Source organism: Mycetomoellerius zeteki, unplaced genomic scaffold (assembly GCF_001594055.1).
Source record: "Mycetomoellerius zeteki isolate Tzet28-1 unplaced genomic scaffold, Tzet1.0 scaffold113, whole genome shotgun sequence".
Taxonomy (NCBI): domain Eukaryota; kingdom Metazoa; phylum Arthropoda; class Insecta; order Hymenoptera; family Formicidae; genus Mycetomoellerius; species Mycetomoellerius zeteki.
In genome coordinates, this window is record NW_017256051.1 from 810,568 (window position 1) to 831,943 (window position 21,376).

At 38.5% G+C, this 21,376-nt stretch overlaps 3 protein-coding genes across 6 annotated transcripts in view; 2 read left to right on the forward strand and 1 right to left on the reverse strand.

The window, feature by feature from the left end:
- The window catches only part of LOC108727580 (methyltransferase-like protein 9), a 43,273-nt gene extending 32,445 nt beyond the window's left edge, over positions 1–10,828 (forward strand). Inside the window, exons 3-4 of the mRNA XM_018455748.1 lie at positions 6,539–6,751; positions 9,350–10,828. Of these exons, the coding sequence (XP_018311250.1) occupies positions 6,539–6,751; positions 9,350–9,803 (667 nt within the window). The 3' untranslated portion in view covers positions 9,804–10,828. The remainder of the gene's footprint in view (positions 1–6,538; positions 6,752–9,349) is intronic.
- Positions 10,829–12,151: 1,323 nt separating this feature from the next.
- On the reverse strand, positions 12,152–16,858 carry LOC108727559 (uncharacterized). 4 transcript variants are annotated; one of them, XM_018455737.1, is made up of 7 exons: positions 15,100–15,341; positions 14,640–15,021; positions 14,236–14,401; positions 14,011–14,121; positions 13,614–13,736; positions 13,334–13,466; positions 12,152–12,994 (listed from the first exon to the last, which is right to left on the reverse strand). In XM_018455737.1, exons 1-7 carry the CDS (start codon positions 15,339–15,341, stop codon positions 12,946–12,948), a joined length of 1,206 nt encoding a protein of 401 aa, XP_018311239.1. In that variant the 3' UTR covers positions 12,152–12,945. The 4 variants fall into 4 exon arrangements, with proteins under 4 accessions (XP_018311239.1, XP_018311221.1, XP_018311230.1 ...); XM_018455728.1 differs by adding an exon at positions 16,584–16,858 and having other exon boundaries at positions 12,946–12,994; positions 14,011–14,401; positions 15,100–15,301; XM_018455716.1 differs by adding an exon at positions 16,584–16,858 and having other exon boundaries at positions 12,946–12,994; positions 14,011–14,401; positions 15,100–15,342.
- Positions 16,859–18,126: 1,268 nt separating this feature from the next.
- LOC108727587 (Golgi to ER traffic protein 4 homolog) lies at positions 18,127–21,376 on the forward strand. Its single transcript, XM_018455759.1, has 6 exons — positions 18,127–18,426; positions 18,521–18,599; positions 18,827–19,061; positions 19,128–19,266; positions 20,052–20,192; positions 20,280–21,376. Exons 1-6 carry the CDS (start codon positions 18,314–18,316, stop codon positions 20,527–20,529), a joined length of 957 nt encoding a protein of 318 aa, XP_018311261.1. The 5' UTR covers positions 18,127–18,313; the 3' UTR covers positions 20,530–21,376.

Genomic DNA, 21,376 nt, shown 5'->3' on the forward strand with positions numbered 1-21,376 from the left:
GGCCGCCGCGCGCGCGAGGGGTCCCCGCGAGATAAATGTCGCCCTCTCCCTCGTCGAATCGAGTCGACCGGCGAAGGTGGCCGACGTTCGCCGAAGATTCCACTTACATTGTCACTATGAGAGCACACACGTCGCACGCGATGTATGGCGTTCTTGTTACATGCGCCCGTGTGGCTATATCTCTGTCCGTGTGCGTATACGCGCGTGGAAAGGGAGAGGGCTAACGTCGATTGTATAATCGCGACGAGAAAGAGAGAAAAAGACACGAAAAAGATGAGCCGCAACGATATCAGGGCAAAGGATCCTCGGCTCCTTTCTCGTGCGCTTTCTTTCGCGCGCTTCCCTTTTACGTCCTTTCACCTAGCCGTATTTTTGCTCACGACCACCGCCAGCGAACCGCCGCATATTTACGCTGTTTAGCGCCGAACAGAAAATACGCGACGTGCGTCTTCATATACTTATAATTTTCAAATTCTAGAAATGACGAATTTATCGGTTTTAATTAACAAGCGGAAGGGAATAAAGTCATCAATGAAAGTTGCTTCGAATTTTGGAGAACGCAAAAATAATGCGCAATTTTTCTACCTTTCAGTGTAGAAGCTGTGATTTGTTCCGTGAGTGTGCTAGACTTCAAAGAAATCTTTTAAGGAGGAATTCGCGATAACTTCTCTGTTGCATTCGGCGACGGCCAATGATCTATGAAATTTTCCGAGTTTCGCCGGTCCTTTTGCTTTCTCCGATTCGAAATACATTTTTCACGTTGGCGGACATTGATTGAATGCACCTAAGGAAAGTAATATCGCGAGAATTTACCGGCTCCAAGTTTTATTCCGCATAAGATATAGTAAGAGAGGATCCTTCTCTTTTCTCCCTAAGACGATTCTACTGCCGACTTCGTAATTAGCTAGAACCTTAACCGATAGTTAATAAAAAATGTGCTAAATTATTACTATGACATTTTATGATAAAAATATAATTGCTACATAAAAACAGTTTATGAAGCAATTGAATGATAAAAATATTACAACATTAACTTGTATTACGCTATGAAACATGTATTAAATCTCACTGGTTAAAAATTCATGTTAATTCTTTACATGATTCGTACATTAAGTTTTGGTTGTAAATTATCGACTGCGTAGAATGTAATGACATCGATAAATACAAGCATACAGTTTGTAACTTGTATTAAGCAGCGATAACGTGAATGCATTAACGACCTCGAAAAGCAACCTCACTCCATGATATAGAGGGAATTTGAACGTATCGGGAGAACCGATGAGAGAATTGACATCGAAAAAAAGGAGGAAGAGAGAAAGGTCAGGACGCAGCTCGTTGCTCGTTCAGAACGACGACAAACGAAGGTAAAGATGACTGGTCAGATTCCGTAAGTATTGCTCCAATCAGAGAGAGAAAGAGAGACAGAGAGGAAAGATCCCATGTCACTCGGTTCATTAATCCATTCAGGACGAACTTTGAAAAGTTCCGTATTTCGTTCGCGCGCTTATAATGTGAATACGTAATGATCGTTCAAACTGCGCGTATTCTCGAGCGTGACGAGATCCAATCAAGTTATCATGCTATATAAATTTTATATATATATATATATACACACCTTCTGTAACCCTTTAAAATGTACTATCTTAAAGCGCGATCTCTTAACGTGTCTTTAACGTGTAATCTATAAATATATCTGATAACCACATATTACAACTATACATATTGATACTCTGATAGGATCAAGCAGTAAAGATATATCAGCAGAATAACATATATCTTTTTAGAATACATTTTAAGCCAAATGTTGGAGACACTCGTTAAAAATTGATAACAAATAAACAAAGAAGGCCATATTCCATTCGATCAAAGCAGGTTTTAATGCCTAATAATATTTTTTATATGACTTACAATTTTCAAGCAATGCAATGTAAAATATTTTTGTGTGAATTTTTAATTCAAGCATTGTAAAATTCACACAAAAAAATATTACTATAAAAGGCATTAAGAACTGCTTTAACCGAATATGATCTTCGTTTATTATGTTGAATATTTCTCAATTTTCAATTAATATTGTTTAAAAATTTACATTTTTAACATTACTTAAATATCCATAACAATGTGTTTTCTAATAATAATTCTTTAGATCCTATAACTATTAAAATTCACACAAAAACTTTCTGATTAAATAATTCCAAAAATGTTAGTTTTTCAAAAGTGTTTTCAAACGTTTAGCCTGAAGTGCATCTGTCAGATGTTTTTAACCTTTAAATTCTCACCAATGTTTCTGCTTCTTACCAAATTACAAATATATTGTGTATTACATAAATATATTTTACATTCAATTAGATTATATAATTAATTGAAAAGGTAATTTTAGCTATAGATACAGATCTAAAAATATTTTTATTGGACTATTAAAATTGACACTCAAGCAATATCGTAAAAAATTTTGACCTGCTGGCAAAGTCAAAATTTTGATCGTTCTACATGATTATTTTAATGGCCCAACAAAATTATTTTCAGATCTACAATTATTTAAGTTTGGTCTTTTAGTGAAACTGTTCTTCCGTGTAGATACGTTAGTCTGCCGGACCTATCTCATCTCGAAATATACAAATATTTTTAAATATTTTATTTAATGCGTATAGTTAATAGAATAGTAACTGGTTTGACATTATCCTCAATTAGTTATTTCTTTAACGCACCGTGCACTCGCAGACAATATAGCCCGCGCGTGGCGATTACGCTCGCACGCAATGCCCAACGAGGATTCGATTCACGTGCAAAAGAAAATCGTGAGCGGAGCAGAGAGGAGCCTATTCGCCGGATCGCTCGCTCTCGACCAAGGATTTGCAAACAATGGCGTCGTAGTGCGCGGCCCCTTCTTTCGATGGCGGCTCGATACGCATCGCATTTACATATTATTGCTATTATTAGGTAAACGATCCTCCGCCGAGCGCCTCTTTAACACTACCCGCTCGCTCGCTCGCTCGTCCTCCGGGCTATTTTACGATCGTGAAGCCCCGCGCGAGCAGGGGGGCCGCCCGCCTCGTCGCGCTCCGATATACAAGCCCCAATCTTCAAGCTCTCATCGGCAGCGTGTACAGCGACAAAAATTGAAGCACGACCCGGGCCACGAGAGTGGGTGGCTGGAATTGTAAATGATCGTCCTGCGGGGAGATCGTTATCAGGCGTACACGACGCTATACTCTCCTCGCCGCCGGCGAGCGAGGACTATCGATGTCCATGGCGTCTCCTAAATCGATTTTGCTATCCAGCTGGCTCTACGTGGCTACACGTGAAGAAACCGCGTGTCGCATGTCGGGAGTATTATAAGAATATATATGCATATATTATTGTATCCGTTATATACCTATTTACTAATAATTAAAATAAGGTATCACATCAGCTTCTCAGCTGCAGTCTCATCTATACGTATTATACTTTGATACTACTTGTAGTATAGTCACTTATGTATAATTAATATCTAAATATTCCACTCAATAAAGTTATTGTTATTCTTATTATTATCATTGTCGTTTATTATTATTATTATTATTATTACTATTAAACGAACCAATTACAGTAACCGGTTAAATTGTATTATAACTGACTGTCAAAAATTGTACGATTATACCCGTATTTCTCCTATTCCTCTTTTCTCGCTCCATTTTAACGGTATATGTATTATTATATAAAATTATGTTAAATACTTCCCAGAATTTATATCAAGTCTGATTAAGTCTACATTAACAAATAGATGAGAAAATTACAAGTTGTTCTTTCATTTACTATCCAAAGATCTCCGTGCAATCTTAACATCGCCTATAAGTTTTTGACACCGACAGCTGATGTGATCGAGATATCGGCCACCCCGTATCTCCACGTATAATTGCTCCACGTTTCGCGACGCTCGATCCTTTTTAAGGCTGGTAACGGCGTGGCCGCATAGCTAGACCGCATGACGCCAGACCCGTATTAAAGCCGCGCTTTTACGGCTCGGGGAGTCTCCTTTTTTTCCCTCCCCCTGCCATCCCACAGTGTCCAAACGAGGTAAAACGGGCGTTAGGGGTCCTTGATAAAACAAAACGCGAGAGAGAGAGAGAGAGAGAGAAAGTGTTCCAAATCATGGAGGATGAGAAGGGAGGGCAGGAGAGGGTACGACTACGCGCACACAATGGTGCCCCGCGGGAAGAGGGACCGGGAAGAGAAAAAGCGGCGAATTAATTGTCGCTCGCCTCGCCAACGAAGCCGCTGCGATCTACGAGCCTGATTTGTAGGCCGCGCGTATATATCACTGCGGCCACACGCGTGTGCGTACTTGATTCCCTTCTCCTTCCTCCTATATTTTCCTCTCTTTCCCTCTTTTCCGCTCGCAGGTCACGATGTGACTGCACCAAGACGGTGGTGCTGGGTGGCTTACAATGAAACGAGTCCAGAAAAGGAGAGAGTGTGTGTGTATGTGTGTGTGTGTGCACAAGGGAGAAAGATACAAAACAAAGAAGGAAGGAGAGAGAGAGAGAGAGAGAGAAGGAATGAGCGAAGGACAGGACGATGAGATAGAGGAACGAGGAGAGAAAACAGAAATAAGGACAGGAGCGAGAAGACTGTGCGCGACCATACACGAAGGTAAGTTCAGAGGGAAGGGAGAATAAAGAAGAGCGAGGGATAACTTAAGGATCCGCAGAAATAAGATAGAAAAGGATGATACTACGAACACAATGCGCCGACCGAGTCCCCCATCGGTTTCCTCTTCCTTTCCCTCTCTGTGTCCGCTCTTGTCCCCTCTTCCATCTCTTTATTCTTGTTTATTATTCAATGGGGCCAGGAGGTGCTCGTTAATTGATGACACCGGCCATAGCCGAGCGGTGCGGAAGAGAGAAAGAGGAAAAGAAAGGAGTAAGGCGGGGGAGACCTAGTCGGACGTGGGGAGGAAGCGGGGGAGGGAGAGACCGGCCTCCACGAGAGGACCACCATCGCCTTATTTATAACGCCGGGGGGGTAAACCGAATTCACGATCAAAATCCCGCGTTCCGCGGCATTGATGGACCGCCGTGCGCTGCGCAACACCGGCGACGACTCTGGTATTTTCAAATGAACCCGCCCCTTTTTCCCTCGTGATACCTCCACATGGAGAAGTCGAAGGATAGGGGTGGAAGCGAGCTGTGCCCTCTGCTCTGCTCACTGGCTCTCTCTCTCTCCCCCTCTCCCTCTCCCTCCCTCTTCCCCTCTCTTTCTCTCGTATCTCCCTCTCCCTTCATCCCGGATGACATCGACGAATTCCGCGGGGCAACCTGCTGCCGCGGAGATACCTCGGGGATTTGATTTCTATATGCAGGTGTTCGTTCATTTGTTGGCTCGATCGATAAATAGCGAGGAACAAGATCGGATGCTTTCTCTCTTCCCTATGCGTTTATATCCGAAAAAACCGTAAGACTTGATTTAGACGATGCTTTTCGTACTATAATAGTAAATAACGTGCTAGAATTTTCTATCGAACTAGAAAACTAACAACTAAAAAATATAATTTATATTATAGATATAACTACTATATAATTTGCACGTTTGCTAATTATTAAAAAAAGCAACTCTAATACGAACTTATCTCGTTAGATTGATGATTTTCAAATAATCGTACGTCTCAGTTAGAAGGAATCGCTTTTGGTACTTACATTATTGATTACGACACGATACAAAATGATGAGATCCGATAATCTTCCATTTCGCCTCTTCTATCTTTCGAACATATTGCTTTTCGATAAAATTGCCCGACGGAATGTAAACGGGGACACGCGGCGATTATACGCCTCATAACGAGCCTAATTAAGCCCGTGCTCGGAGCTCGTAAAGTTTCATGGCGAAATGAAGATGCATTATCGGCCAGTAATATGCAGTAAAAGCTGTCTAATGATAACGCTGGTATAGTAGCGCAGGCTTCGTCAAGCGAGCATGTCGCAGCAACTTGTACACTATTTGTACATTAATCCTCATAAATTTCAACCTATAAATACCATGGACAGAGATTTAGCAATTATTTCAAAAAACTTCACTAAAACACTACTTTGTCGTAATAAACAAGATTAGCTAGAATGTAATTTTTCAGGGTTTTCTTAAACAAGACACGTATAATATAAGGATTATTTTTATACAGAAATAATTAATTTAACACGTTCTCGTTCGGTCATTATATCTATGTAAGAATAGAAACTCTGTTGAAAATATAATCGCACTAACTACCGCGCTTTAAGGATCTTAATTATCCGTTTTTTTTGTTTAATATTGTTTTAATATCTCAAGAGCCCAAATCTGATATATGTTTGTTAACACATTCTATTTAAACAACAAAAACATGATTGATTTGAAATTTCTAATCTGTTGGTATTATTTATTGTCATACGAAATTACGTATCTATTATTTTTGTTATCTGTTAGCTTCGTGTTTATACTAAAAAAAATATGTAAATAAATCTGAAAAGTATTTAAATATATAAATTATTTCAAATTTTACAACAATGAAACGTTCTTCATATTATTGCAGACTTCTAGGTCGTGGTTCCATGCACGTGTTCTCTAGTGAGCAATTTCAAAAGCTAATGGACGCGAGCGGCTTCACGGGTCCCTGGCATTCCTTGGTGGACCTCGGGGCAGGTGATGGCGCAACCACCGCCCACGTGGCGCATCTCTTCGAAAAGGTGTACGCCACGGATATCTCACCCCCCATGAGGTGGGCTCTGGCGAAGAGAAAATTCACGTATGTAAATTTCATCAAGTAGCGCGTCTTTTATCTTTTGCGATCGTACTTTTAAAATGGTACAGTGACAAAAATTAGGTTGTATTAACAGCATTAGTTTTTTAATAAAATTTAATTAAAGTACTGGAAAATGTATTTAAAATTCACATAGAAATATTATTAGCCACCAAGATTTAGCCTCGACCATATATTTTTATGTATAGCGCTTATTACTTTACTTCTCTGATAGAAATTTAATATTGGTTAATTTAATACTGAAAAACAGCAATTACTTACTTTTATTTGGAGTACTAACAGCACTAAACAAGAACTTTACTGAACGAAATGCTTAAAATAAGTAATTAATTTTTATCTTTACACCGTTAATACATCATTTTGTTTCGTGTACAAATTCTTATGAATATAATAAAATCCATTTGGTTAACTTCTAAAATTTAACACGCTGAAACGAACCTCAAAAGCTGTCTCGTCAATTTTTGCTAATTTTCTTTTTACTATTTTTAACAAGAAAACGACGTGTAACTTAATTCGCCTGAAATTAGCATATTCATAATTAAGGGACGGGAATATTTCTGAAATCAATTGTGTTATTCCAATCATTGTGCGCGTTTATATAAAGGCGATTCGATCTGAATATTATGCAAGGAATCTTTACTAGTTGGACGGAAATTTTTCAAATGGCAAAGCTCCCTTGCGAGAGTGGAGTCGCGTATGCGAGAATGCGAAACAGATTACATTCTTTGAATCGAATACGTGCGGCCAAAGGTGGGCGGTGGAATCTTCGCTCCTTGAACGTGCATTTACATTTTCTCGTAACGGCGACTGCACACGCTCGGTAGACTCGCACGACACGTATTTTATCCTCATCACAGCTTAAAGCGCTTATATTCACGACTTTCCTTGACATCTTCGATACTGCGCGAGGAAATTACTTACAATTCTTACCTTTACTTTTATGAATTATCGAGTACTTTTAATTGATTTAGAATCGATCTTTTCGTCACGAGGTCCATTTTCTTCGCGATTTTTTTATCGTTTAGGTTCAAACGAATAATTGTCTTTTATTACATTATGCATTATGTTAATAAAAATAATAATAATAATAATAACTTAAGTTTTCTGTTTCTTAACACCTATATGTGTGTGGCGATTTTTATGTACTGCAGATTACCTCCGTATCTGGAGTCATTAATTGTTAGAATACCAACATTTTATGAACATTGTAATTCAGTTTATTAGAGCGAGGAATAGCCTCACAGCAGTATCAGACTGCTCCCCGCCCTGATGAGGTGAATTGCAATGTTTATGAAATATTGGCACACGTTGTAACAATGAATCTAGACACAGAGATAACCCATAGCTTCTTTATATAAAGTACCCATGGATATATATATATATATATATATTACAATACATTATAAATTTTTTTATACATTTAAGAAATTCAAAGCGGAATTTCTAAAAATTAAAGGGTGATGGCATTTGTTGATAAGCATATCTCTTTTCAGTGTAAAAAGCTCTCACAAGAAATCATTCACTATTTGTTGAAAATCAAAAAGTTGATCAAAATTTATTACATTATACTATCTACAATAACGTGATTAAATACATCGAGAAAAAGGAAGAAATAGAATTTATGTAAATCCACGAACGCGCGAATCAGATCAATAAGAAATCGGCCAAGTAGTACGGCAGTTACTCGATACGGATCCTCGATAATGTAAGCACTCGCAATTATGCGCACCGTTCCCGGGCGAATTGAGGGGCCATCACGAGCGGTGTTATTACGGTTATCTAAAAAACGTGGGCTTCATTATAAAGTGAGATAAGATAATTGATCGGTGGGCCCAGCCGGTCCCGTCGCGTATTCGCGCTGGCCGACCGGCCGCGGCGGACGACGTATAAAGCGGCACTTGTCTGTCGACACTCGTGTCGATACGTAATATTCTCAACACGATGCGCCACTAACAAGTTTATTGCGCCGAATTGATTGGAGTAGAAGTTTACGATGGTTTTACACCCGGAGCGGATCGGAGCGGACGCCACTATCGGAACGCGCCGCCCTGAGTCGCTACTCGAATTTTAAATGAGCGTCCGTAGGGCGCGACGAATCCCGTAACTCGTTTTATACAACTTCAACTATCTCCTGGTACTCACCGTCCGCTCCGTGTAAAATTAGCCGATGTCTAGAGTTCCGTTCCTCGGCTTGCGTTTCTAAAAAATACAGTTATTTTGCCAAAAAGAAATTTCAATTCGGTCTTCGCCGTCATATATTCTTTATGATGAGATGGACTCGGGACGTTTTATAAAATTCGAATTATCACCGTTATGAACTTCAAAAAGATTTTTTAGTGTCGGTTACAATTAATAAGATATTTATAGTTAAATGTAGGATCTATTAAATAAACAAAATTATTTTCAATTAGAGCATTAGACTGCTGTTAGCTATTGTTACCTCTTAAAATAAAATAAACTAAAATAAAAGAGTATAATACTACGAAACGCTAGGAGTATAAAAATTCCAAATATCCGAATAATTTACATAAAATACGGAAAATCTTTTCTCGAATATACCCTTTAGTTCATTTTTTTTCGCAGAGTACTCGACGTGGAGAGATGGCACCAGGAAGCTGGACCTTACAATGTCATCCTCTGTCTGAACCTTCTCGATCGTTGCGACCGTCCAAACACTCTATTGAGGCTACTGAGAACTTCACTGGCTCCCGGTGGCAGACTAATCGTCGCCTTAGTGCTGCCGTTCAGCCCGTATGTCGAGGTCGGCGAAAGAAATAATCACAAACCGTCGGAGTACCTACCAGTGCGAGGAAACGGGCTCGAGATTCAGATAGTCAGTCTGATCGACCGGGTCTTCGCTCCGGTGGGACTGCGATGCCTCGTCTGGAGCAAACTACCGTACCTTTGCGAAGGTGATCTAGGACAGTCGTATTACTTCCTGGACGACGTAATCTTCGTGCTGGAGGCGCAGCCAATTAATACACGATCCTGCGAATTCGCGATAAATGACGGTATTTCGCTGAGGAAGAATTTTTAAGGCTTTAAGCCAAGCGGGTTATGTACAGTGTATTTATGGGAATAATTAATGGGGGCCAGAGAGAAAGAAGATGATACCAGGCGTGTCTTTCACACTTGTAAAAACTTTAATAATTGCTGTCATGAGTTAGAATTATGCGAGAATACAGAAGAGCAATACTGGCAAGCGACGACGAGCTTAATGTGCAGACACAGCGGTTAGCGTTTGGTGTACGAATATCGATTAGTGATCCGAGTTAAAAAGGGAACGACGGATCGACAACGGTGCGCATTTTACAATCATTTATCATCTTACTGTCGAATTCGGTGCGGAAACATGTACACGGTCTCTATGGTATAGATATGGCGCGAGAGTAACGAGATTCGGAAACGAAATCTGTACTTATCCTTTTTCTGTCTTTTCCTGATGTGCTCGACTCCGTTCGAGAGAACGCGTATCTTTAGAATCAAATCTTATCTTGCTCTAATTATCTAAACTAGTAGAAATTAACGGACGGCAAAAGAGAATATTAAACTAACGCACATTACGGCAATAGTTGCAGCCATTACAATGATAAAACTGCAAAACGAATAATGGGAAACGAAACATTTTTAAACTTTAACGATAATTAATCTAGAACATAAAATATATAACAACGTTATCGTTAATAATAAAATACAGCGAATGTAATAAAGAAACTTACTGCAGTGCTGCGACTTTTGCTTAAAAAAAAAAATAAATAAATAAACGCACAAACTCCTCGTCACATCGTCGAACAATTGCGCTATCGTGTTTAAATCATCAATGAGATAAGATTTATCTCAGACGCAATTCCTAACATATTACGTATTTCGAATTTCTATTTTAGTATATTCGATCAACTCCCTTTCTCGACAGACTCTGTTTCCGCGCTCCCTTTTCTCTATTTGGCATAAGTTGCAACGACTTAGTCATGGATATGCTTAAAATTGCGTTGATCACACGGACCGACCCGATCGAGATACAAACGACGTTACGTTTGCATTTTTTTAATAATACGTAATATTTTATAAGAAATAAGTCCACCTAGTTATTGGAAATACACTTTGATGTGCAACAAGTTATCGTCGAATTATGAACCATTACAGCAGCCTTCTTGTCAATATATAATATTATATATAATATTATATATGTATGTCAACAAAAACGCAGTCTATAGAAGCCGGATCTGCATTCGTTTAAATAGCTATAATAGCCATGAAAAACAAATAAAGAATCACTGTCAAGAATTATTACCCAGTCTTGTTAATTGTCATCATATCACATGCTTCCTATTTTCGAACACAATAGAATGCAAGGTGAAAGAAGAATAATACGATATAAAAACGATGTGAAAGAGTAATTGACAAAAAAAAAAACAAAAAACAAAACAAAAGAAAATAATTCGCATGGTCTTTCAAATCATGGATCCGACTCCTAAATGGTAATCGATCGGCACATTCGCTGCATACGTGTAGTAAATAATAACAGATACATGTATAGAAAGATATCTTCAACATGCACGCATCCATATAAAATTTTGCTATTTGATAGCCAAAACTTCGCATTCTTGCAGATACATGTACACACATCCCATAAAACAGAGCCCAAACATTCGAGTGCTGCGCACTATTTCGCATTCGCGGTATTACGCGACATATATCGCTTACATTCAAAGACGAACGCTTTGTAACTTTATATTATCGAGAAAGAAGGAAACATTTTATCATACCGCTTATATGCGCATATAACAACCGAGTAGGAAACAATTTTACTCCTGCAACTGATTCGATATGCCGTTTACTCGAGGAAGCGTTCGATCGAGATCACAATCGCGATCCTCTAATTTGCAGTTTTCTCTTGCAAGAGCAAAAACGTTTCTGCGTAATAATACTTAGTGCACGATGAAGTCTTTGAGCGTCAGTGCGAATCACACCCCCTTAAGAGTTCTCTAATGACATAACAATTTCGTTCTTTTTCCTTTTCTACGTATATATTAAGAAATAATTTGTTTTTTCAAAAAATACCTATATGAATTGACCAATGATTTCTTTTTCACATGCACACCGCATATACTGCCTATGGGAGCTTATTACAAATCTTTCAACATTTGTAACATATGTTTGTTCAACGAACAGTACTAGAAATAACAATGATATATGTTCATTTTATTCTTAAAAATAAGTAATAACGTATTCATATAAATCTTTTTAAAAGAAGATATGCATACATATATTATAACATATACAATTTATATATATACGTACACGTATGCATAAATCGTGCACATATATATTGTAAATTGAACACAATTATTTCGCTAATCGAACAACTCGTTTCCACATGTTAATTCAAAGTTCTACATTAAAGGATATACTATATTTAACAAACGAGTTAAAAACATGTAAAACAAAGCAACACGAGTTTAATAATCGAGAAAATTGTCAACTTATTTATTCTTCCTTTATGCGCTTATGTCGCGAATGTTGAAGTAGTAATCGATTAGTAGCAAAAGCTTTTGTACCAAATCAATTTAGTCTTTGCTTCTCATATTGACATAAGTTTTACATGCCTACATAACAGTTTATACATATAAAAGAAGCCTTATATATTATTAATCAGGTAGTAATTATTGGAACACAAACGGCAAATTATTAAATCGATATAGTAAATATAAAGGCTATCCGTATTGAATACCTATTATTTATGTAATTTACGTAATCATAACTCAGTCGCTAGGCTTTCAGTAATCATAACTCAGTCGCTAGGCTTTCAGTAATGAGATTAATCGATAAATTATTTGCCGAATAAGCTCCATAGGCAGATTGAGAGCAATGACAATACGAAATCAGATTACAGCGATAAAATAAAGCTAGTAAGAAATCCCTAAAATGACGCGGTGTGTAAGTTTAGTCCTACATATAAATCTTTTTTGTTTCTCGCTACCCACGTTTATCACAGTCCACGCATGACTCATTTTGTCTCTTAGTATTTGAAGTCCTAAACGCCAACAACTTTTTTGAGCAATCCATCGGGTTGTTTAGATACGAAACACCCAGCTAATTAATAAACATCTTGTGACTAGAACATCATATAGCGCAAAAAGACGAAACTTGGTCTGTCGCGAGTAAAGCGAAGACGACGGTTAGTCTAACTTACGCTGCTCGCATAATTCTTCCATCCCGCTAGCCTTTCTGTTAAAAAAAAAAATAAAAGAATATCTGTATATATATATATATATAGAGATAAAAAATAGTAGAAATATACTTTTGAGGCTTTCACGGGTGTTTTCTTCAGAAGTTCCAAGGATTTACGGATTATCGCCGTGTTGTGATCCATTGCTAACGTCAACCAGTATCATTGCGCTCCTCGTCTTGATGAAATTAATGACAAGGTTCACGAAACGTTAGCATTAGCAATCACGATACGACGATAACCCACAAACCTTTTGGCACCTCTGAATAGTAGAAATATATGTATATTAACAATAGAGTTAAAATGATAGTAGTTTGCAGTTAAGCAAAATTACTCACAACGTTGACAGGTAAGGGGTACCGGTATGATCTAATCGGTGTTTATCTTCGTTTTTCCAGCTCGAAACTGGAATATGTGGAGGCGGCAAGAAGCTTCTCAACGACTGTACAAGCTGTATGGTATCGACCAATGCTGCAATTGAGAATAAGTAACGTAAAAATCTCTGTAAATTACTTTGAGAAGGAACTTTGAATAAAAATATAAAATTTTATAGCGCAATAAATTTATGTAAAAAGAAAAAGAAAAGAAAAAACAGTTGATAAAAATACGAGTCATTACTTTTTTGCAGAGCCTCGGATTGTTTGCCGTACGGCTTGCACATTGCCGGTCGTACACAAGCTTTCATTCTTGCCATGTTTTTCATCACTTCTGCGAAAGCGCGCACAATCTTCTCTTGACCACCTGAAACAGTAGAATAAATTCATTAATGTAATTTTAACGTTTAATCCTTTCATTACGTTTCATTACGATTGTTGCAAAATGCATTATAATACGACTGTATGAGCGCGTGCACATTTCAAACGGATTACGTCTAAATCATATTTAACTGTCTAATATATTGTTATTCTTTATGATACGAAAAACATTTAGCTAAAGTAAATGAGTCTTTTCAAGTGCTGCAATGTATATTATATATTATCTCAAAACAGTGTATATATTACGAGTTCTTAATCACCTTCTGAATTTGAAGATGATGATCGGGATCCTTTTTCACTTTCTAAAGGCCATGCACCATTGTGTAGCGCTAACAAGTCCTTGTTGGCGTTTCCTAATCCTTGTAAGTTTCCTAAACCGAGAGAAGTGAGATTGTCGAAGTTATCCAGATTGGTACGTAAAAAGTCCGTCAACTTGTGATCGGAGATTGGTATATTAGGTATTAGAGATTCATAATGCTGCTTGCCGGATGGCACTTTCTTCTCTTGCGATACAGGCCGATGCGGAATATTTAATGACGGACGGCTTGGGGGACGTTGAAGATTCATTTGATTGCCAGCACTCCTCATCTCCGATAAATCTGCCGCAGATCCTCCTCCCATGTGTGTATTCGGATTAGCGCTGCTTAGGCTCTATAGAGATAAACGTCGGGTATATAGTAAAATGTAAAAAACTTAAAAACAGACTAATGATGACTAAGAGTCCACATGTTAAACAATGCACACAATTTTTAAAGCTAATATATAATCATAAGATTTTTTCAACATTGTATATATATATATATATATATATAAAATGGGTGAGTATAAAAGAAACTTGTGTATGTAATAATAAGTATAGGAGATATCGTATAAAAAGTTGGCTTACTACCTGGAAATCTGTGCTATGTGGAAAACCCGTACGTAGAAGAGATGCAGTTGCTTCATTCTCTTGAATATAAGTTGGTGCCATGTGACCCATCTTCTGAGTGAGCTCCAGCTGATTTTTGTAGTAACGACAAGCAGGATTGGGACAGTTTTGCACGACTTCTATGATAAACTCTTTCTCCATCCCGAAGCACTCTCTTCCAATGGTGTAAGATTCCATGACTGCTCTGACTGTACCCTCTAAGCCCAAATGTAAGCCGTGCGGCCCATTCATGTGTTTCAACATTACAGCATTGGCAAAGTGTTCATAGGGTAGTATTATTTTGCCATTCTCTCTAAGGACTAGTCTTCCCTGTGAATCCAGTGCAACTCTAGATGCCATCATCCTGAAAATGAATCAAATACAGTAAATATATTGAACGAAAAATAAGTTGTGTTTGATTATAAAATTATGTTATCCTCACTGTAAATAGGCGGCGCTAGGCATCATAGAGGCATCCTTAAATTCCGAGAAGCATTGCAGTAGTTCGATACTAGGATTCCAGCCTTTATTTTGCAAATACGCTTGTAACAACATGTACATCTTCTCTGTGACATAACCAGCGCTGCTCGGTGTCGCGGAGTAACCCGATCCTCCACCCGGTGGACCCATTTCGGTTTGCATACCTTTGGCAACAATGTTCTTCATAGTTTCTGCCAGGTCCATTCTACATGCATATAATTATATACATGAATTTCCCAACACAGGGCGAGTTTTTTAGTTCATCGATTGACCAATCGCTTTGTGCACAAATATAATTTTGTTCTGTAAAAGCTGTATTTGCGCATTGTGATTGATCAATCAATGAATTAAAAAACTCATAATGAAATTGTGAACAAAATCTCTACACCTATCTGATACACAATCATTGGGTGCGTTCAGCAGAACGTTTATTTTGCAACTGTTGGAAGTTTTCTTCACGTTAATTGGATTATACTTTTAGATTTAGAGGATGGTCCTATCTCTGTAGACAATCATAAAACGATTGTAAAACTATTGTGTTCTGCTGAATGCAGCCATTGTATGGATGCTTTCCAACAAGAGACTAGATTATATAATAGGCTTGTTCTTTTTACATAGTTGAACTTCTTGAGCATTCATTTTTTTCTTTGATGTGAAGACAAAAGATGTGCACAAAATTCAGCTGAAAAAAAAAACAGGGTTCAATGTAATACAGTGAATCATTCTTGTTGTTTGTCAATGTTATACAAAGATGAGATGATTCACTGTGATATATTGTGCTATCTGTATTTCTTGTTGAAAAGCACCCATTGTATATTCTACTAGATACTACTCTACTAGGTACAAAGCTACAAAGGATTATTTGTCGATTGTTACAATACAACATACATACTGGAAACGAAAAAAACACAAATAAACACCAATAGTGCCAACGATCGATACGCGTCGCGATAATTTCATTCATCCGTTATCGCGGCTCCAAGCGAGGCTCCAAGAAGAGTCGTCGAGCTCTGACCGGTCGAGAACGTCAACAAGCGTGATCGAGAATGCGAGGATTTCCGTCGCGCGTCGATTACGCCTCATTGAACGGAGTCGTCCGTTCAGCTTCGTCATCATCGAACGCGCGATAGTAGCCGGCGACGAGAAACGAGAGACAGAGACGAGAGCGGACGGCGCGGCGTCTCGGATGAGTCGCGTCCGTCGGCACCGTCAGCTCGCTCGTCGTCGGATCGTCGGATGTCCCGAGCGACACCGAGCGCGCTCGCGGTGTCCTCGGCACCGGCCATTATTATCGCCGAAGCGGGCCGGCGAAACCGATAAAAAAAGTGGCCGGCCGCGTGCGATTGAGCGAGCAGGCGAGCCACCGCCCCCCTTTTCGTCACGCGCAGGGGGGCTCGACCTGCCGTGAACGCACCGAACGTACATTATTCTCGAAGGTGCACTCACCCCGTGCCGCGGCCGCCGCTGCTCCACTCCACTCACGGCGTAGCCGGGTAGTCCCCAGGAGCCCGTCCGTCGCCGTCTCACTGGTCGCCGCCACTCGGCATCGTCTAATTAATTAAACCCCCGGATCACATTTGCAAATAACATAAATCGCGATAATTATTTCCGCGAGGGTCACTTGCACGGTCCGCCGCCAGGGGCGCACCGCGCTTTTCGATCTATATGTGTGTGTGCGACGTGTGCGTACGCGTGTGCGTGTGTGCGTCACGCGGGGTTACGTGTATAAACAGTAGTATGAGTGTTCTCCATTTGGTGACGCAAATCGACACGAGTGCCTTTCTGTCTTGGTTACTCTCTCTGCACGGCAAGAAAGATAGAATGATGTTTGTCGATTTATGTCGTTAAATGGAAAATACATACACTCTATGTACGTACGATGTGCATGTATGCGTGGGCGCGCGCGTACGTGTGTGTGTGTGTGTGTATGCACGGTGATCCGGCTGCGCTTACGCGACGCCACTTTGCGCATTTATCAATATTACTTTTTGCAATTGATATATTACGGCACGCCGCGGCGCGGCGCGTCGTAGCACATCGCGGTGCCGACGCATTGTTAAGAGTAATCCGAGAGAGAGAGAGAGAGAGAGAGAGAGAGAGAGAGAGAGAGAGAGAGTTCCAACTTTTCAAGTAGTAGATGTAGATAAGCGCGATAGGTGTAGATAAGACATCCCACCTATCACAACTCACAGATGACAAATTTATCTACACCTGTCTATTCCAAAAAAGGACCTCATTTTTGTTCCTGAGCGTTACGTAACACACCCTATAAGCGCATAATATTATTTAATATTTTAAGCATATTCTTAGAATATTAAATGTACAATTAATATTCTAAGAATATGCTTAAAATATTAAATAATATGCGCTTATAGGGCATATATATATTATATATATGTAATATTATATAACATGCTATTGTATAGTGTAAAATCTTTCTCGGAGAGGACATTTCGGAATGTAGCCTATGGGTGCGTTTCTACTGAACGCATCACGCGTCGCGTCGTGAAAAAGAAAAAAAGAGAGGTTATGTGTTTGTACACAGATCGGATGTTTTGATTGGTTAACTCGTGACGACGCGACGCATGATGCTCTCAGTGGAAACGCTTCCTAAATCTTAATCTGTAAAAAATTGACCAATTGTAGTCGATTATATTTTCCACATTCGACTATGATTGATCAATTTCTTACAGTTAAGGGGTCCTTAGTTCCTCACTAAATATGTATATAAATATGTATATAAATCGTATCATATTAAAGGATTTTGTAATAGTTGCAAAACTGCTTTTTCTGCTGAACACGACCACTGACCACGTTTACACGGCATCCTTAATCGGGTTTAATAACATCTGTAGTTATGAAACTTGCCAATCACAGCTGTTCCTCCGAAGAATGGAGTGACTGTGATAGGTCAGTTTCCTAACATCGATGTTATAACTTCGGCGTAAATCGATTCGTGTAAACGTAGTCTATAACATGGAATGTTGTAACTTCGGAGTAAATCGAGCTGTGTAAACGTAGTGAACTTGTGCTCGGCGACAGCGTCGACAGCGATAGTAAACGCGTGGGTGTTTCGAATTTGAATCAGCACGTGGGAGAAACGGGAAAAAACGCTCACTGATGCCAACGGCGCGCCTACGCGGCTGCGAACCGCGAAGTTCCCAAATAGTATAAACATGGCCTCGCGGTACAATCACGGTGTTCAACGGGTTCTGGCAAAATTGGAGGCCTCGATAAACTCGGAGAACTATTATGAGGCCCATCAAATGTACCGAACTTTATATTTCAGGTGAGAGTCGATCGGGTCGACCGCCTCGTATCGTCGGAGTGTTTCTCCACACGCTTCGAAAATTCTGCCCGTTTCTAACCTCTTCCGCTTACAGATACCTCGGTCAGAGAAAATACTCGGAGCTCCTGGAATTGCTCTACAGCGGATCGATGCTTCTATTACAGCACGAACAGGTACGCGTTGAGTTGATCTTTCACGCCCCCATGAATGTCGAAGGATTTTCACGGTTTTCCTTAAAATGATTTCCCCAATTTTGTCGACGAGATTGAACGTCTGTACAGTCTCCAAGTGAATTGTAATTAATAATCGAAAGATGCACGGATATAGCTAGTTATGAGGGAAGCGAGAATCGACTTTGTTTAAGCTTTACAGCACGTTGTGACTTGTATGCTTCTTGTAGCATGCAAGTGGAGCCGATTTAGGAATTCTATTTGTCAATGTTTTAACACAATCTGGAACGGTACCTGCGCAAGGCTTCTTCGAGAAGATCATGAGCTTGTTTAGTTTGATGGGCCCTATGTCTCCAGAAAGGGAGATGTTTGTGCAGTCGGCACTCAAATGGAGTATAAAGGGTACCGATTACAAAACCGGCCATCCAGATTTGCACCAAAAGATAGCTCAGATTTTTTGGAGAGGTAATCTTGTGAGAAATTTTACTGCATTTGCTTTTGCTGTACATAATAGATTTATTTTTTCATCAGAAAAGAATTATATACTGGCAAGGCAGCACTTTATATATAGTAGAGATGGTTCTGGATGTGCTGCAATGTTGGTTGAACTTCACGAACAACGTGGATACATCAATGAAATAGATCTTTTCATAACTCAAGCAGTCTTACAGTAAGCTTACAGTAGTCGTCCTTATGTCAATTTTAAATGTCGGCAGAGTTCAATTGCCATAACTTTTTTTACTTCTTAGTTCTTACAAAAATTGTTAAAAAGCCAGATTCTACAATTTTGCTCTCAAATATTACAATAAAGAAAATTATCCCAAAAGTAATGCAAAGATCGAACAATTATATTTGACTTAATAACTATATATTATTAAAGAATTACTAATAAGTTTATTTATTTATTCTCTTATTTACTAAACGTATTATTTACTTATTGAACAATAAATCAGGTCAAAAATAGCCAATAGGAAAGTTGTTGGTATTTGGCTCAGTTAAAAAGCTTTCGCTATTCTTAAGCTGATTTTATAATGAATCAGTAGTTGAAAATCTTAAGTCTTTACCAATCTTAACCTAAATAGGTGATTATTATTTTTCACATCTATAAGTTGTATACAGCGAATCGTTTAGTTCGACTAATGGGAGGGAATAAAGTCGAATTTGGCCAGTTTTAAGAAAATCGGTATTCTTTATTATTAGTCGTACAAGTTGGCTGTTGGCCCACTTCACTAATTCACCAATAAGACTTAGAATCACCGACTACTGACTCATTGTAGAATCAACTTAAGCGTAATCTTGTTGATCTATCACTCCTGTCGACCCTTAATATTGGAAATTTTATAAATATATATTACAGTAAGAATAAACGGATATAACAATGGAGTCTCTAGAAGTTTTGAAACTATTTAAGATAATATATAGATGTATGAAATTATCATCGCGACTTTGTTTTAGGTATCTTTGTTTACAAAACAAAGCAACGGCACAAGAGGCCTTCAATTCTTACACCTCGAGGCATCCAAAAATAAATAGCGGTCCGCCATATCTTCTTCCTTTATTAAATTTCTTGTTTTTCCTACTCAAAACTATCGACAGGTACGATATATATTTTATATGAGAGATACATATCTGATTATACTTATAAGTTCAACCTTCATTTTCCTCCAATTTGTTATTTTGCAGTGGTAAACTAGCTGTGTTCACGGTTCTGTGTGAACAGTACCAGATATCTTTAAACAGAGATCCATGTTATCGACAGTACTTAGATAAAATAGGCCAACTTTTTTTCAATATCCCACCTCCGCGTCCACGTAATCAAGGATTATTCGGTTCGTTAATGCAATCTTTCTTCAATGGTCTGGAGGACGACGATTCGGATGACGAGCAACGAAATACAGCTTCAACGTCGCACGCCACGCAAGAGCTTGATTGATTAAAGGTGAGGCAACACTGTGCAGTGTGATGCTGAATACCGAACTTTTATATATTATTCTTCGACCCAAATACTTTCACTGCACCTGTGTTAATCGACAATTTCATATTGTGAACATTATGTTTATAAAACAAAAAAGCTAAAGGAATTACTGTCATTTGAAAAAATAGTAATTCCGAATTATGTAGAATGAGAGTACGTGGGACGACTTCTTACGGGAATTTATCAAAGTTGTAAGTTATGTACACTGAATTCACAATAGTAGAATTCAGGTAGGCATCTTGATTATTTTATACATATCTAATACTTTCTACAACTCTTTTTAGCCAAATAGATTTATGTATGTGCAATAATGAAGTGTATGGTTTTGAATAAAAGTCTACAAATTGAGTAATTCTTCAAACATGTAATTATCTGTATGTAAAAATTTGAAAAAATATGAGTTAACTTTATGATAAAAGTTCTCATTCTGTGTACACTGTTATGAATTCAGCAATTATACTTGGACTTTGAATAAAACCCTTGCCATTAGCTACGACCTGTGCATATAATCACCATGCATATAATCACATGAATCTTATATATACCTGCGTGTAACTGCTGAATCGAAAATTTATTTTATATAAACTAAAATGCGTGTGGACAAATAAATGTGACATAATTGTAGCTTCCAAAAAAATAATGCTTACCGAGACTGCTTGTTACTGAGGTATCGAGAAAGAAAATTGTTACTCGAACAACAAGCGATATATTTATTTATTGGATTCTATATTGATATGGGTAATCGTTCAAAATATTAGAGAAAAATTAATGCATATATTTATAACTAAGCAAATAAAATGACCAT

Coding starts and splice junctions, on each gene's coding strand:
- LOC108727559 (XM_018455719.1), bottom strand. CDS start 15,341: ATGGACCTGGCAGAAACTATGAAGAACATTGTTGCCAAAGGTATGCAA. Junction 14,402..14,639: donor CACATAGCACAGATTTCCAG/GTAGTAAGCCAA, acceptor TTATCTCTATAG/AGCCTAAGCAGCGCTAATCC. Junction 13,467..13,613: donor ATCCGAGGCTCTGCAAAAAA/GTAATGACTCGT, acceptor TCTCAATTGCAG/CATTGGTCGATACCATACAG.
- LOC108727587 (XM_018455759.1), top strand. CDS start 18,314: ATGGCCTCGCGGTACAATCACGGTGTTCAACGGGTTCTGGCAAAATTG. Junction 19,267..20,051: donor ATAACTCAAGCAGTCTTACA/GTAAGCTTACAG, acceptor ACTTTGTTTTAG/GTATCTTTGTTTACAAAACA. Junction 20,193..20,279: donor CTACTCAAAACTATCGACAG/GTACGATATATA, acceptor GTTATTTTGCAG/TGGTAAACTAGCTGTGTTCA.